The sequence below is a fragment of the Acartia tonsa genome, chromosome 8 (genome assembly GCF_053477335.1).
Source record: "Acartia tonsa isolate MP-2025a chromosome 8, ASM5347733v1, whole genome shotgun sequence".
In the NCBI taxonomy this organism is placed as follows: domain Eukaryota; kingdom Metazoa; phylum Arthropoda; class Copepoda; order Calanoida; family Acartiidae; genus Acartia; species Acartia tonsa.
Genome location: NC_137267.1, coordinates 23,443,609 through 23,460,585, shown reverse-complemented (window position 1 = coordinate 23,460,585; position 16,977 = coordinate 23,443,609). Strand labels below are relative to the sequence as shown.

The 16,977-nt window shown below is 40.1% G+C and overlaps 2 protein-coding genes across 12 annotated transcripts in view; one reads left to right on the top strand and one right to left on the bottom strand.

The window, feature by feature from the left end:
* The window catches only part of LOC145326276 (fibronectin type-III domain-containing protein 3A-like), an 83,322-nt gene that overhangs the window by 40,311 nt on the left and 26,034 nt on the right, over positions 1-16,977 (top strand). For all 11 annotated transcript variants that reach the window (XR_013881817.1, XR_013881815.1, XR_013881818.1 and 8 more), the window contains exons 9-10: positions 132-182; positions 554-681. Coding sequence is in view for 2 of the 11 variants with exons in the window: in XM_080169491.1 (XP_080025617.1) it covers positions 132-182; positions 554-681 (179 nt within the window). In the remaining 9 variants the exon portion in view is untranslated. The remainder of the gene's footprint in view (positions 1-131; positions 183-553; positions 682-16,977) is intronic.
* Positions 7,655-16,969, bottom strand: LOC145326278 (uncharacterized). Its single transcript, XM_080169493.1, has 3 exons — positions 16,766-16,969; positions 16,460-16,619; positions 7,655-7,782 (listed from the first exon to the last, which is right to left on the bottom strand). Exons 1-3 carry the CDS (start codon positions 16,945-16,947, stop codon positions 7,777-7,779), a joined length of 348 nt encoding a protein of 115 aa, XP_080025619.1. The 5' UTR covers positions 16,948-16,969; the 3' UTR covers positions 7,655-7,776.

Here is a 16,977-nt window from a genome sequence, read left to right as displayed (position 1 = left end):
ATCTTAATTTGACAATTTTAACATGACTAAATTACAGATCAGAGCTTTCCGCTACAAACGGACGTTCAGACTAACACAACATATAAAAATCTTGGCTTTCACAAATACATAATTTTTGATATTTTTTATAGGACGAGAAAGAGTTGTATATCGAGCTATTGTCGAATATAAGAACACCTCAGGCAAAAAAATACATGCATTAAACGTGATTTCATTGCATTACAAACGGAGCAAGCGAAAATCATCATTGGTTTAAGAGATTGAACTTTTGGTGATAAATAGCGAAAGATTTTTTTATTTTTAATCAATTCCCAATCGTAATATTTTCATTATTGTTCCCTTTATCTTTATCTAAATTGTAACAACGAATGACACATTTTGTAAGAAATTTAAAAATATTTTTTTTCTATTCTCATACCTAGTTACCTATTCATTTTATACTAATCTAAATGTGAAGGATAATTTAAATGGTTGGGTACCAATCTTATTATCTAAACTCTTACAATACCTTTTATGAGTTGTGCATGCATGTATTTGAATTCAACCCCCGCAGGTGTCTGATATCATGGCCACCCGGGCCTTGTTAATCTGGAGTCCCCCAGTCTCGGATCCGGGCGACTCCAGGTTCGAAGTGATGAAGCCCATCCTACCTGAGGATCTAGCATATGAAGTCAAGCTTAGGTAAGAACAACGGATATTTGGGTCCTAGAACAAACGCAGGAGTGAAATACGTCGGAGAGGACACCTAACCTAACTTATTTTAAACCTAACCCCTGAGGGCGAACTTAATTGTATATTCATATCTTAACCTAACCTGTATAGAAAAACTTAATATACTGAATATTTTGGACACTCAGACGTTTGTCCCTCCAGCGTTTGTCCTAGAACCATAGATATATATTCTAGTCATGATACAAGAGAATCAGCAAAAATTCTAAAGGATTAGTTAGATAAACTATCATTTGTAGATGTTACAATAGAATATAAACTATTCTTTTCCCAATTTAACTTTTAACTATCTAATGGAGGTTGGATAAATAATAAATCTTAAAATTCTGCTTAATTTAATGAAATTATAACAAAAAATGATTTTCAATCATTCGTTTTCATAAAAAAAGTTAAATCTAGGATCAATTCTGATCGTTTACTCATCAAGATTTTAGAAAATGAAAACGTTTCTTTAATTGACATTTATTCTAAATCCATATTTATTTCTATAAAATACTTTTACCTTATTTTAAATGTGAATAAAGCAGGGGCGTCCAAGCTTTTTTTTTTGGGGGGGGTAAAAAATTTTAGGGGGGGGGTAATTCGTGTTTGGGGGGGGTAAAATGGCGCGCGAAGCGCGCCGAAATTTTTTTTTACCCCCCCCAAAATTTTTACCCCGGGGGTAAAATTTGATTGGGGGGGGTAATTACCCCCCCTAAAGTCTGGTGGGGGGGGGTAAATACTCCCCCCAAATCTGTTGGGGGGGGTAATTACCCCCCCCAAACTAATTTACCCCGGGGGTAAAATTTTTGGGGGGGGTAATTTAATTATGTAAAAAAAGCACCTACCTAATCTATTAAGTTAATAAGTACTATCCTATAACATAAAGTAGTAAGTAAGGTTTATTTGACTATAGCTTCAGATTTCATTACTTTTAATACTGAGTTCTCCTTTTTAGGAAAGCTTCACATAGATCCCATGATGGTTCCACACTATTATAGGTCAATCCTTTGAGTGGTTTTAGGCTATTTTTCTCCTCCCTTTTTACCCTTTAGAAAACACGAGTTCTTAGATGCTAAGGGCGCCACTACTATTCAAATATATAGTAGTATCTCATTCTTTAGAACATAAAAATACAATGATTAACTCACTAACCAATGAACCAATATGATTATACTTTAAAGTGAAGCGTCTTATAGGTCCTGGTAAGTTTTATAACTAGTTTTGAGAAAACTAAACAAGCTTTTTTTTATGATTTCAATGGAATTGAATGCTTATTCTGTCCCATGAAGACGTCTAGACTCCTAACTCTTACCCGTTTTTGTACAACCCAATCTTTTTCTGACCTTTAAAAATAATCAAAAATGTTTTTTTTCTCGTTCGACTTTGAGACCCAATAAGTACCCGTAAAAATCATCTCACAAAAATTTGCTTTTATATTTTTTTGTAGGCAATTTAACAACAAACAACTTATGTTTCATGTAATTACTCCCTCCCCCCCCCAAAAAAAAATTTCAGTAAAATTTTTTTTTTAAGAACATTCAATTTGGGGGGGGTAAATACCCCCCCAAAAAATTTTTTTTAAAGAACATTTATTTTGGGGGGGGTAATTACCCCCCCCAAAATGGTTTGGGGGGGGGGTAAATACCCCCCCAAAATCGTTGGGGGTGCCTACGGCACCCCCAAGGTAGGGGTAATTTTTTTTTGGGGGGGGTATTGTTCACAAAATTTTGGGGGTGCCTACGGCACCCCCAAAATCGTTTGGGGGTGCCAAATGGCCCATTACCCCCCCCCCTTGGACGCCTATGGAATAAAGTTTATTCAAGCCAAACTGATTAAATATTAATATGCCTATTTTTAGACTACGCAAAAATCAACAATATAATAATGACGGTTTTTCTTGTATTATTGATTCTATTTCAAGCTTCAACACACACACACACACACACACAAATAATAACGATATATTTCTTATTCAAAGTTATTTGAAAAGAATCCTTTTATTGTATGTTGAACAGTTGGTTAGTTGGATAGGTAATGCTTCATTGCTCCGTATTCAGTTTTATCATAGCGTTCCTACTCTTTAAGCAATTTTATCCGTACATACTTAATCTTCATTTCAAGGGGGTAACTTTATTCATGGGTTCATTGGTTTTTTTCTGGGGGGGTGGGGGCTAGGGGTACTTTGGTATTATTCCAGTAATCCGTGTAAACGGAGAAAAACCTCACTTTTATATTTTTAAAGACGTAATTCCTCTTTTCTTTCTCAACCGTTTTATGAATATGCACATCCTTGTTATTTTTCTTTTTATAAAAGTTTCAATTAAACTGATTAATATTTAACCTTGGCTAATAAAGCAAGAATTTTTTATGTTGCAATTAATTTAGATTTTTTACATTTTAAGATCGATTTTTGCTATATAAAAAAAGGTATTGATGATTTTTAGAAATTGAAATGCACATTTACTTTGTTGAAAAAATATTATTGAATACATGTTACAAACAGCCATACTGAAAAATCATGTATAGCATCGTTTTAGCAACAATATTCTACGAATAATAAAATAAAATTCACAAAATTAATACCAAATTTGTTAGACCGTACCTTCGATCACTCGAGCTAACAAAACTAGATTTAATCATATAGTTTATCATTTAAATATCCGCGGAAAGCTGTCTATAATACGATAAATAACTATTATTGTAATTGTGTCTGAATGTCTGTATTGTGGGAATGTGATTAATGAGAGAAATGTAAATTGAAAGGTTCCGCTACTTCCTTTCCGTAGGTCACACTCAAAAATCGCACAGGGGAAAACGTGCGTGATATTTTTTAATTTTCCATTTGAGATATTTTAAGGCCTATTTCTTATGACATCCAGAACCAATAACAAGCAATCATATTTTTCACTAGAAAAAAAATAAAAATTATATCATACAAAAAGGCTCATTATTATTTTGTCAGTTTCATAGTTTTTTTTTTAAATCATCGAAAAAGAACAAAATTGTAATTTTCGAGATTGTAAATGTTCGCTGTAGGTGCATTAAAGACAATCAATTAACAAAGAGCCTTGAAACGAAGGGGGTCCCTCAATAAAGCCATTATCTATAATACAAAGTAGAACGATGTCTGTCTGTCCGTCTGACCGTCTGTCCGTCCGTCTGTCTGTCTGTCCCTTAAGATCTCGGTAACCACTGAACCGATCGGATTCTACTCTTCAGGGTATCTACCTATTGGTCCTGTGGTGGTTTTAAGCTATTTTCTCGGGGGGTGGGACACCCCCAACCCCCCCAAAAACCAAAAAATCCCCCCCATTTTTTTTTTTTTTTTTTTTTTTTTTTTTTTGAAGGAGTTTCCATGGTCCTTTATGGTCTCTCGCAATAATTTTTTTTTATCACCTCTTGGGCAAAGCCCCTAGTTTTTAAAAAAATAGATAAATACAAGATAAGTACCAATTAGACATAAACATACTTAGTAACGAATAATCTATTAAAGTTATTTTTCTTATCGACCTTGAAAAGGTTTCATTTTTTAAAAAGACTCAATTTTATGCTGGGAAAAAAAAGTTACAATTTTATGAAGAATACCTAGGGATGATAATATGTACACACTACACACTGTGTAACATTTAGAAAGAAGTTTTGAGTTAATTTAACAACAAAACAAAGCAAATTAATAAATTAGAAAAAAATTTTGTTGATAAAATACTACATATGGTTTAGAAAATTTAATTATAAAAGAAAAGTAATAAAGAAATTTAAAAAGATATTTTTATCACATATTTAATATCTTAAAATATTTTCGAATGTATTTTTTTGAAGATAATTTTAGCTTAAACCTTTTAAATTTACTAGCATAGTGTTTGTTATTTTTAGTGTGACTTCGTTTCCGCTTATATTCTCTTTTGCGAAGTTTTTATGGTCGCAAAAAGAGTTCCAAGATAGTAAATATTGAGGATAGAGGATGAAGGGATGTCTTTGCTGTAGTAATAACATGCGTTTCTGATTATTACTAATGTGGTACATCTGTGGACGTGAATTCTGATTATTAATAATGTGGTACATCTGTGGACGTGAATTCTGATTATTAATAATGTGGTACATCTGTGGACATGAATTCTGATTATTAATAATGTGGTACATCTGTGGACGTGAATTCTGATTATTAATAATGTGGTACATCTGGGGACGTGAATTCTGATTATTAATAATGTGGTACATCTGTGGACGTGAATTCTGATTGTTACTAATGTGATACATCTGTGGACGTGAATTCTGATTATTAATAATGTGGTACATCTGTGGACGTGAATTCTGATTGTTACTAATGTGATACATCTGTGGACGTGAATTCTGATTATTAATAATGTGGTACATCTGTGGACATGAATTCTGATTATTAATAATGTGGTACATCTGTGGACGTGAATTCTGATTATTAATAATGTGGTACATCTGGGGACGTGAATTCTGATTATTAATAATGTGGTACATCTGGGGACGTGAATTCACATCCCAGCTTGTATATAGTAAACTTTCACTAAATTTTCACCACGTCCTGTGATATTTATTAGGACTAATTCCTTGAACTTATTAGTGGACCACAGCCCCCCTCCCCCCCCCCCCATTTTGTAGCCCCTGCAGATAGATAGCTCAAATCTTTAGGGGTCGCTTAGAAGGGATGGCAATCCGAAGTATTTTGCAAAAATTGTTCGGATCGGATTGTCAAAATGTTGACGGAATCATCCGAAATGCATGCGGATTCCGGATTTCAATTTTTAGTCCAAAAAATTGCGGATAAATCTGAAACTGATGCGGGTTGCCATCCCTTAGATAACATAACAAAATCTTAAAATAGACTTTTTAACTAATGTCGTTTGTTTGTTGGTTTGTTGTCACTTGCAGTTTGGAGGAAATTGTCATTTTTTATTTATTTGAACAGCTGGAGATCCAAAATTATCATCTTATTTAGTCATTTTACTTGGAAATTTCAAGTAATAAACAAGGATGACAACATTCACAAATAGTGGAACTGTAAGCCTAAAAATATAAATATATAGAACAGCGGATGCGACACCAGCGTTTAGGGGCTCTATTTTAAAGGGGTAGAAAAAGCAGTAAATGACATAAAGCTATCCATCTCAAAATATAATATCCTTAAACCATCCCGGGACTAATGTAAAGCTTTCCTTAAAGAAAGAAATTAATAGGTTTAGTATTTATCGAAATCTTAAATTACGTACAAAAAATAACCTTGCTACTTTATATCACAGTATATATATATGTGTGTGTGTGTGTGTGTGTGTGTGTATGAATGTATGTAAAAGGAAAAAAAATATCCTGTCGTGATTTATTGTTAACCATGACTTTTATTTTTATAAATTTTCGGAAATTAAATTAATCATGGGTAGGTATTTCAAAATTATAAAAGTAAAATTGGTTATACTACGATTGTATTTCCATATAATAGAAGAAATTAAAGTCAATTTTGGATGATTGCCTTAAATTAGGCAAGGTTAGATATTTCATTTATTATATTAGGGTTTTACTTTGAAGCAATCGAACCATTCTTGCCATTTTCTTGGAATATTAAAACTCAAGTTTAAAACAATAGAGTTTTAGTTAGATGATTGATTCATAACTTCTTATTGCTCTGAATCTAAATAGTTCTTTTTGTCCTTTACATGAGCTACGTATTTACATACATTTATTTTTGAATTAAAAAAGTGGAGTAAACCGTAATACAATATTTACATTATAACCTTAGTTAAAAACTACGGAGATAATTTTGGCTGTTAAAAAAGAAACTGTGTAAATTTTTTATTGTTTGGGGTCGATGGAATATATTATACATATCCTAATTTTAGAGTAGTGACATTATTTGAAACTTTTGGGGAAAATGTAGTTATTAATATATGGGCAGGGGCGTCCAAGCTTTTTATTTTGGGGGGGGTAAAAATTTTTTAGGGGGGGGTAAAATGAAAAAAAATTTTGGGCACCCCCAAAATCGTTTGGGGGGGGGGTAATCGCCCCAATACCCCCCCCTTGGACGCCTAAGTATATGGGAGAGGGCATTCCTTCCCTTTTTGTTTGTTTTAAATCTGTAATTAAATGAAACTTGGAAAAAGAAAAAAATAATAAATCTACATACAATTTACGGGAATAGTCCCTTTCGTGGCAACGCTCCTTAAGGAACGATTCGTCATATTTTTTAAATTGCTTTTTATAGGTTATTTTAGGTTAGGTTAGGTTATATTGGGTTAGGTGATTGCCCATAGGGTTAGGCAATTGGCCCCGCAGGGGCTAGAAATAGGAGAAAAGCTACTGTGAAAAATACGAAGAATCACCCCTTAAGGTTCGTTGCAACTAAAGGGACTATACCCCAATTTACCGGAGAAAAAAAATAATATTTAAGAGTGTTTCCTATTTAATCATATTTGTTAAATAGACTAAAAGTAACAAGCCACCTTCTTCTGCCCTGTTTTTACACTTGATATACATAAGTCCTAATGCCAAACAACGGCCAATGACGTGCGAACAGCATTTTATTTGTGAACCCTATCTCTTTTAAAATTTGTGATATTTGCAAACTTTCACATCAATTCTCAATTATTTGTGACGCAAAAAAATTTACGTCAATACTTCAATTGAACTTTCAATAAAAATCTATCATTCTAATCAGAAAATATGATTTTAATTTTTACTTTAAGTTGAAGATATTATTGGGTGGTCATTTTTCATAAAAATGTGTGACAATTGAACAAAAAAATGTTTAAATTTAAACTAATGCAAGGTTTAAAATCGATAGAACGATTTTAATTCATGACTGTCTGGGAAGGATGCTGTATCCCCCAAGATGGAATAGGACTTACAGATTGGCTAGTTATAGAGCAGCTTTAGCAATAATAAACTACCTGGGTCTGTAATGCAGGGAAGATCAAATTTATCACAATCTCACCAGAGGTTATCCAAAGGGTGCAGGGGGCCAGGACGGGAGTACGGTTAGGGTCTCCAGGCGGGGCCTCAGGGCATTTAATGGAGTCTGGAATTATTGGAAGGTCTTGATGTTTAGGCCTAAACAAATAGAGTTATATTTTGGGAAATTTGGTGGAAACCTAAACTTTACCCGGCCTAAGCTATTGTCCTATCCTCCCCCCAATTACATTATTTGTTAATAGGGAAAGGTGGAAAGGTTAATAATTTGAAGAACTAAGCTGTACCTGGATGTTAATTCTGGACAGCTTAGTTTTCCAAAGAGCCGGCAGACATTACAATTAAGCGGTCTGAAAAATGAAAATCTTTTATTTGCTGTTTGCAACCGCGAAATTAGAATGTCTGCCGCAGTGAGCCGCAGGCAACCCGTTGTTCTTCTCCAGTGGACTGGTGGCCTGAAAGTGTACATGACACTCCCGGCAAGAAAAAGAAGAACATAGGGGTGCGGGTTGATCACTGCAGTTTACAGAAGATAGGAAGAACGATACGCCCAGCAGCAATAGCCTTTAATGTGTTTTTTTTTTTTTTTTTTTTTTTTTTTTTTATGGGGCGTATCGTTTACAATGGGTTAAAATAAATAAATAAATAACTATTTTGTAAACAATTTTAAATTTACAATATATGATTAATACTAATCCAGGTTTTCTTCGGCTGGAATCAATCCTCATAAGTGGGGTAAACTTCTTGGGGTAATCAATCATTTAATAATAAGATTATTAAAGACATTAGGCAGCATCTACTTGTTGTAAGATAACATTTAATAATGAGATTATTAAAGTTATTAAAGGGAGTGTGAACCTTTAAGCAGGATTTTTCTTTTGTAGTAATTGAATATTTAACAATGACATTATTAAAATCAATGTGCAGGATTATGTAGTGTAATGAGGTAGGGTTTTTTATCTTCGGCACTTACAGCCTTTATTAATAGCAGAGTTGAATTTTGGACATGCATAACACCGTAATGCTTGTCGGTTAAGTTATATTTTTTCGGCAATTACAGCCTTTATTAGTTGCAGATTTGAAATTGGAAACGCAAAACATCGTAATGCGTGTCCGTGAGGTTAATTATTATCTTCGGCAAATTCAGCCTATGGCAAATTCAGCCAAAGTTTAACGGGTGTAACTCATTTGCGACGCATTGTGTTAACCCGTTTCAGGAACGGTTTTATTAGGTTTTTTGCTCTGAAGCGTATGACTCGTCACACTTGGAGGCTGCGGACCTAATTTGGTCAACTAGTGCGAGCTCGTCCTCGGAGAACAGGATGGCGATGTGCCGGACACTCCTTCTGGTCTCATGAAATTCTTCCTTCCAGTGTTTCCGCCAACGGATAACTACCTGACGGACAATACCATCATCAGAAGTGATGAGGTGTAGGACCTGACCAAGGCGCCAGAGTTGATCGCCAATCAACTCATCTGGGGACCGGAGGAAAACGACGATATCCATCTCCTTTGGTTGTGGACCTGTTTTGCCAAATTTCTTTGGTCTTGGGATGTAATCTGGAAGGCGTTCATATAGCCAGATCTGCCACCATGATTGGTAGAGGCGTTCCATCTGTTCCAAAAGGCGGGATGGTTGTTCTACCCTCATTGGTCCAGTGGGGGCACGCCTGTTATTTCTGCCGTGTATCAGACGGTTAGGCGTGATAAGGTCTGCGTGACCTACATCCTCCGTTCTGGATACCGTGCAGATCGGCATGTTGTTGATCTCATTTGCTATATATGAAAAGGCAGTCTCAAATGACATGACATCCAGTTTGAGACCGTTAAATGTTGCATGGAACAGGGTTTTGATTTCTTTGATTGAGCGTTCCACACAACCTTGATAGTTGTGAGCAGCAGTGGGACCGACCTCGTACTCTATGCTGCAACTTTTTCCATTGAGCGTTTTAGTGATGTCAGCCATGGAAAACTCTGATTTTGCTACGCCTTTTATGAGCTGTGCTCCTGGGTCGATGAAGACCTTTTTTGGGTAGCAATAACGATGAACGAATCGTTGGAATGCTTGGAGAAAGGCGTCTGTGTTATACTTAGTCATAGCATAACACGCTGTTGCAGATGAGGCTGGGTCTCTACAGACTAGACCCCAAACCTTGACTGTGGACCTGTGGTTGTGTTCACAATGAGCCAAGAACGGACCCATCAGGTCAAGTTGGCAGTAGTAGAACGGGGGAGCAATGGTCAATCTGTTTTGGTGGATTGGTCCCATTTCAGCTTCTAGAAGCTTGGCCTTGAACCTACGACAATGTGGGCAAGCCGCTCTAATCTCTTTGGAGAGATCTCTGCCATGGAGGATATAGGCGATATGCCTAGATTCTAAGAGTGTTGCATTTACATTCCTGTGTAGTGCAAGCTCTTGGTGGGCGTATAGCATAATGGAGTATGCTATCGGTCTAACAAAGTGGAGGGGAGACAAATCAGGCATGATATTGTCAACGTCTTCAATGCTGGTGCCCTCGACAATACGACCATTGTATTTGATAATGCCGTCGTCAGTGACGACATTGTTGCCGTGGGCCTTAGAGTTGGAGAATTTAAGCACTTCTTTAGTGGCGAGCCTAAAGTAGTATTTCTCCGCCTTCTGAACTTCCTCGTCCAAGAGTTGGACAACCCGAGGAGTGGGTTGTGGAAGTGATGCCTTGTTGTGACGGTATGATTTAAAGTCGAAAAAGCAGAATTTTCGAACGATGGCCATGACCCGGAGAGATTTTGGCCATGACCGTTTACACGGGTCGTAGAGATAACTCGAGAACTTGGTTATCTCTGCCGTTCTTTCTTGGGGTGATTTCGTATCACCATGGAGGATTTTGACCTCTTGGGCAGCGGCCTGTTTCGCTTCCATTGTTAGTTTAAGATCTTGGAAGGATTGGGCTGGCATGTCCTGGTAATCAAGATACATCCAGGGTTTGCCATTTTGCCATTCAGATTTGGCGTCGATGTCCTTAATAGTGGCAAGGAACCGGGTGCCGAGATCCGCGATGTTGTTTTCTGACTCAACATGACGCCATTGATCCGGGGATGAGAACCGTCGAATTTCGATGACGCAGCTACGTACGCCCAGAGAAAGAGGACGTGCGTCTTGGTGAAGCCATGACAACACAACAGTAGAGTCTGTGAAATAGGTGACTTTGTCAACCTTGTCTTTGAGATTTTTGGCAACGGTTGTTGCAAGAATGGTGCCTACAACGGCTGCCCTTAGCTCTGCTCGAGGGATAGTGCTGCCAGTCACAATCTTTGACTTGGCAGCGGCCAATCGGACAGTGACCTCCCCCGAGAGAGATATTGACCTAACATGCACACACACGATTGCCATGTTTTGGCTAGCATCAACGGATACTAGCAGATCAACTTTGGGTTGGGAGTTTGCCGGGATTACCGACCGTGGACAGGAAACTGATGCGAGTTGTTGCATCGTTTCAATGTTGGTCACCCATGTGGGAAGCAGTTTGGTTGGGAGCTCATCGTCCCAACCAGTAGCGTAAGAGAGGAGATCGTGATAGTCTGCTTTGAATTTAGCAGTCACGGGGGTGCAGAATCCGAGAAGGTCGAAGTTTGAGGCAACTTGCGACAGGATGGTTCTTTTCGTGAAACTGAGTAGAAGAGCCTCTTCAAGACTGCCTTCTACTGGCGGGGGTCTTTTCCCTCGTTTTGTTTTGCCAAACGACAGGGGTTTGACATCCAAGCTGAGAGTGTCAGCTAGTGGGGCCCAGCGATAGCCGAGGTAGCTAACATGTGTGCCGTCATTGGACACGGTGTCTTCAGGTACAGCTGAAGATTTGACAAAGCTTTTGACGCTCATGCCTGCCAAGTCAAGAGTAAATTTGACTCCCGCAATGAGTTTGTCTAGTTCAGTTGCGGAGTCTGTTGAATCAGAAGTATCATCAACATAAGTTTTGGTTCTGAGAACCTGGGCACCTGCGGTATGTTCGGGGTGGTTGTCCATGACATACTGAGCTACCTGTTCAAGGCCTTCTGCAGTTTGATTGCCAGAAGGTTTGACCCTATAAATGATGGTACGCATGATGCGCGTTCTGACAGTGCCACCAGGGGTAAGGCTATCAACCCACAAGTACTTGTGCCAGCGGAAATCAGATGGGTCCAACTTGATCTGGTTGTACGCCATCCGTATGTCGCATGCGAAAGCATGTGGTCCTGCTCTGAAGTTGATGTCCAGAGCTAAGATTTTTTCGAGCCTGTTTGTGCCCTTTGCTAGGACATCGTTCAGACTTTTACCTGAGGAGGTAGTTGCAGACGCATCAAAGACAACTCTAACTGGAGTGGAGAGAGAATTTTCTTTAGTGACGAAGCGCCAAGGGAGGTAGTATTCTCCTGGCAGATTGTCTACTAAGGCTCGTTCCTCAGGGGACAGGTCATCAATGTCACATGAATAGCCGTTTAGTGCCAACTTGTCATGTGATGCCATAACTTGCAGTTTGGCCTCTGGATCTTTCTGCAGTTTTCGCAGCTGCGATTCCAGAACTTTGAGGGCCCTATTTTTGTTTGGTTGTAACTCCTTGACCGGATCAGCAATGAAGGGAAGAGATGCTACGATCCGGCGTTCGTCAGGTAGGAATTTGACGGACTTTTTTATTAGGAGTTGTTCGGCCTCTTCTCTGAGGGAAGTTGCATCCAGAATGTCTCCGTTTTTGCAATCATTGCATCCACGGCATGCTATGCAACGGTAAGGTGCTTGAGTGCCTATGTCTTCACTCTCAAGATACTTCCGTTCATGTCGTTTGACGTGTTGAATATCGGAGCTGTATGTATGAACATCCAGCGAAGTGTCCTCCTCTGTTTTTTCCTCAACAGTGATTGGACGGAGGTATGGAAAGGTGTCGGTTAAGGAATCCGCGCACCAATTCCTACCACTGTTCAGAAGTGTTTCAGTGGTATAGCGGTAAGCAGACAACTCGTTGGTGAAAAAGAGAGCAGCACCAACAAAGTTTACAGTCTCGGCTGCTTTGGCCCAAGCCTTGTGGGGACCACCGAGTACACCTGTGTGGCCATCAATGCCCTTGAGTGGGCTTCTGTATAAGGATAAGCCACAGGGCAGTGAGCAGATACGCATTGGGAACAAGTAGTTGTATTTGATCCCCAAGATTATGTCGACTTGGCCTCCGCCAATGACATCTGGTACAGTAGGGAGAAGCTCGTGGCCTTTGTAGTGATTTGCGAGGTCACCATAAGGCTCTGTGAGTTCCCAACGAGGAAATGGGGCCGTCAGTGTGTCCATTTTTGCAGCAATTATAGTTGCGGACATGGCACTGTCGACTAATGGCAGTGTGAACTTGTCACTGCCATAGGGAAGATGGACGACTTTACCACCTGCTACGTTCATGAGGGTGGGTCCAGGGCGGTGTTCTGTGGCATTTAGTCAAGCCGCTGCAGAGGCTGAAACTGCGGCTGTGCCACAACCGCTGTCGTAAAAGACAAACAGCGGATTGCCGGAAAGATCAGGGACGTTTTGGCACATGAAAATGCCAGGAGCAGCAACATCAGGGAAGGTGTTGGGGTCGGAAACGTCAGGTGTGGTGTCAGAGGTTTGGAGATTCATGGTGATATTATCCATGAACAGAAGGTTGCCAGATGTTATAGGAACATCCTTTGGCAATGACTTGCGGAAATCGCCTAACCTCTTTTTATTCTGCTCGACATGAATAGAGCAGGCGAGGATATGCTTTTGCACGCGATGAGCGGACGCGTACTGGCAATTGTCAGCTTGACAGTAAAAGGTGGTGCGACAGTCGTTTTTGTGGTTATTCCACCATTCGTCAATATTGTCGAAATTGACGCTGGCGTCCATTCTGAGGCACCTGTGACAGGCTTTTGTCTTGCCATGGAGTTGGCGTTTCTCCTTATGTGGTGTATTGATGTACACCTGGCATTGGAACAAATATGTGTGTTTGTTCTGACAAAGCGCGCAATCAGTTGCTACAGGCTTAGAAGCAGCGCCTGTGTATGCTAAGAGTGGAGTGGGCGTCTTAGCGGACTTATCAGAGGCCTTGCCTTTAGGGCGTTGTTTTGGGTCCTCCGAGGCCGAGAAAGTGGAGGCCATGTAAGTTTGAGAAGCTGGTTTACTCCGGTTCGAGTTTTTCTGACCGGGGTTGCTACCAGTCTGGTTGGACTGTCTTTGGCCGAAGTTACCGCTGTTCGAGTTGGCGTTGTTGCCACCAGAGGATGCGGTACCAGTATGGAGGGATGCCCCTTCATGCTGGTTAAGTTGGTATTGGAGCTGACGTAGCTCGCAATCCAAGAAGAGGAGAAGTTGCTCATAGCAGTACTGGCCATCTTCCTCCCCATTTTCATCTGCGCTAAGCAGGAATTTTTTAGACATTTCCTTAAAGTAGTCTCCTTTAAGAAGGTTCAGTACAGAGTTGGCGATGTCCGTTTTGCCGTGATACAAGGCTTGCTCTGCGTCATTTTCTTTTGCAAATTCTTGGGTGTCAGCAAGTAGTGAACGGAGTTTTACCATCCATGTGATCTGCTGTTCCCAGTTGTATTTAGGGCATGGTCCCAGTTCCATGATTTTAGCCTTACGTTTGGCTATGATGCTGGTTTTGCTGCCATAGTGGAACGACAGCTGCTTCATGCAAGCCTTAATAGATTTTTCGGCCGAGCACAACATCTGCGCATTGCCCTGAAGACACTTTTCTTTCAGGATTTCAATGCTTCGACTTCTGCTATAGACGGCATTGAGTCGATATAAATCTGGAACTTCTTTTGAAATGTAAAGAGGTCAAGTTTATCTGTCTTGGCCCCGGAGAAGTGAGGGATAGGGATGTTGGAAGAGCGCTGATTGAAGGAGTGCCCTGAGATAGGTACTCCGAAACGATCCCTCAAGCGTTCAACGTAAGATTCCACGCTGTGCCTTATCAAGTAGCTCTTTAAATTGAGCATTGAGCTTATTGAATTGACCTAACTGCTTAACTTCGGTTGCTTTAAGATCGCCGAACTTTTCGCAGAGGTCATCAAGCTCCACAAGCATGGGGTCCCTTTTTTGTTTTACCCTTGCTTGTTTTACCGCGTATGTCGTAGGGTTTATGCGGTTGGGGATGGGAGCTGTTTGCTGGAGCATAGTTGCAGCAGGAACAGCTGTGGCCTGAGTCGTAACTGCTGGAGGCACAATTACTTGGCCATCACATGGTAAGGTACCTGCCTCGGATCCGACTGCTGAAGTGGTAGTCGAGTCGTTAGAGCAAGTAGAGAGAGGTACTGCTGGAGCAGCAGTCGTCGTAATCGGTTGAGCTTTCAAACGTGATGTACGATGGTCATGAATGAACTCGATTTTTGAGCGCATGGCTATACGTAGCTGTAACGCTTTGTTCATGTCAGCTTCGGTGACCCTTGGGTCTGGGCTGTTGCGAAAGAAAGCTATGATGTGGCGAATTGACGAGGCTTTTTCTTCCAACAATGATAGACTATTGTCTAGCTTTTCAATGCTAAACCTGTCAGGGTTATTTATGATGCCCTGACAGTCTTCGTCTATCATCATGCACTCATCGCATTCGATGATGAGTTTGGTTGCCTCATCAGTCATGGTTGGGGTTTGTGCTGTAACAAGCGCAGATAGATCGACACTAATATTGTGTGTCGATGTGGAAGCGTTATAAGCGGAGCCTGGGAGGTGGTTGTGTAATGGAAACTGTTCAGGGTTATACAAAACCTCGTCCTGAACCTCTTTCTGTAAATCTTCAGAATAGAGTTGTTCCAAAGCTTCTTCAAGAATTGAAGCTGATTTTTGGAAGGATGGTATGGGGGAATAATTATCCCAATCTAGTTGCTGTGGGGCTAGCTCAAACTCTTCAGTATCTGTAGGGGTTGTGGGGGTTTGTGGTGAAAGGCCGTTATACGGATGTATAACGGGAAAAGTTATCAGTGGATCAACAGGTGAGGAGGGTAAGTGGGGGGCTGCAAGTAGTTGGGGAGCTGCAGGGGGTGTAGGGAATCCTCGGATAGGTGACGGGGATGGGCTACGGTGGTGGCTGTTTTGGCCTGGGGGGGTGCGACTAACGCTAGGCCTGCGTGAGGAAACGACGGGCCTAGAGTTGCGGTCAACCGGTTTTTGCCGTTGAAGTAGCGCTTTTTTTGTTTTAAGGAGTTTTTTGGCGCGTAATTCAAACGGGGTGTTGAGTTGTTTTTTGGCTAAAACTCTGACGGTTTTAGGCCGACGACTCGCAACAGTCGCAGAGTCAGATTGTGAACGTTTGGTGTGAGAAGGGGTGGGGTGTGAGTTAGATGGATGATAGAGGGTGTTATGCCTTGAGCGTGTAATTGCTCCGGGCGGTTTAGTGAGGAAAATCTCCTTCATTGACCACTGAATGCTATTGTTAATTTATTTATTCAAATTATAACCTCTCTTTAGCTTATATTTTTTTTTTTTTTTTTTTTTTTTTTTTTTTGGTATTTTGGATATTGTTTTGTTCCAACAAATAAGTGCTAATGGATGAACCTTCAACAGCTTTTTGTTGTCTTTGGTATGATGCGGGTAGGCAGGGGCCACAAGCTAACAGGGAGGTGATAGGAAAAAAGGGAGGGGGGTGATCAGGGGCGAATTATTTAACAAGCGACCTCGTTAAATAAGAGGACAAAAAGTTTGTCCTATGGGTGGGTGGCACTTAGTTGTAAAGCACCTCATCAGCTGTCCAGAATTAACAGTCCGTATTAACATCAATGTCTGGGAAGGATGCTGTATCCCCCAAGATGGAATAGGACTTACAGATTGGCTAGTTATAGAGCAGCTTTAGCAATAATAAACTACCTGGGTCTGTAATGCAGGGAAGATCAAATTTATCACAATCTCACCAGAGGTTATCCAAAGGGTGCAGGGGGCCAAGACGGGAGTACGGTTAGGGTCTCCAGGCGGGGCCTCAGGGCATTTAATGGAGTCTGGAATTATTGGAAGGTCTTGATGTTTAGGCCTAAACAAATAGAGTTATATTTTGGGAAATTTGGTGGAAACCTAAACTTTACCCGGCCTAAGCTATTGTCCTATCCTCCCCCCAATTACATTATTTGTTAATAGGGAAAGGTGGAAAGGTTAATAATTTGAAGAACTAAGCTGTACCTGGATGTTAATTCTGGACAGCTTAGTTTTCCAAAGAGCCGGCAGACATTATAATTAAGCGGTCTGAAAAATGAAAATCTTTTATTTGCTGTTTCCAACCGCGAAATTAGAATGTCTGCCGCAGTGAGCCGCAGGCAACCCGTTGTTCTTCTCCAGTGGACTGGTGGCCTGAAAGTGTACATACATTAGTGTACATGACAATGACATATTTT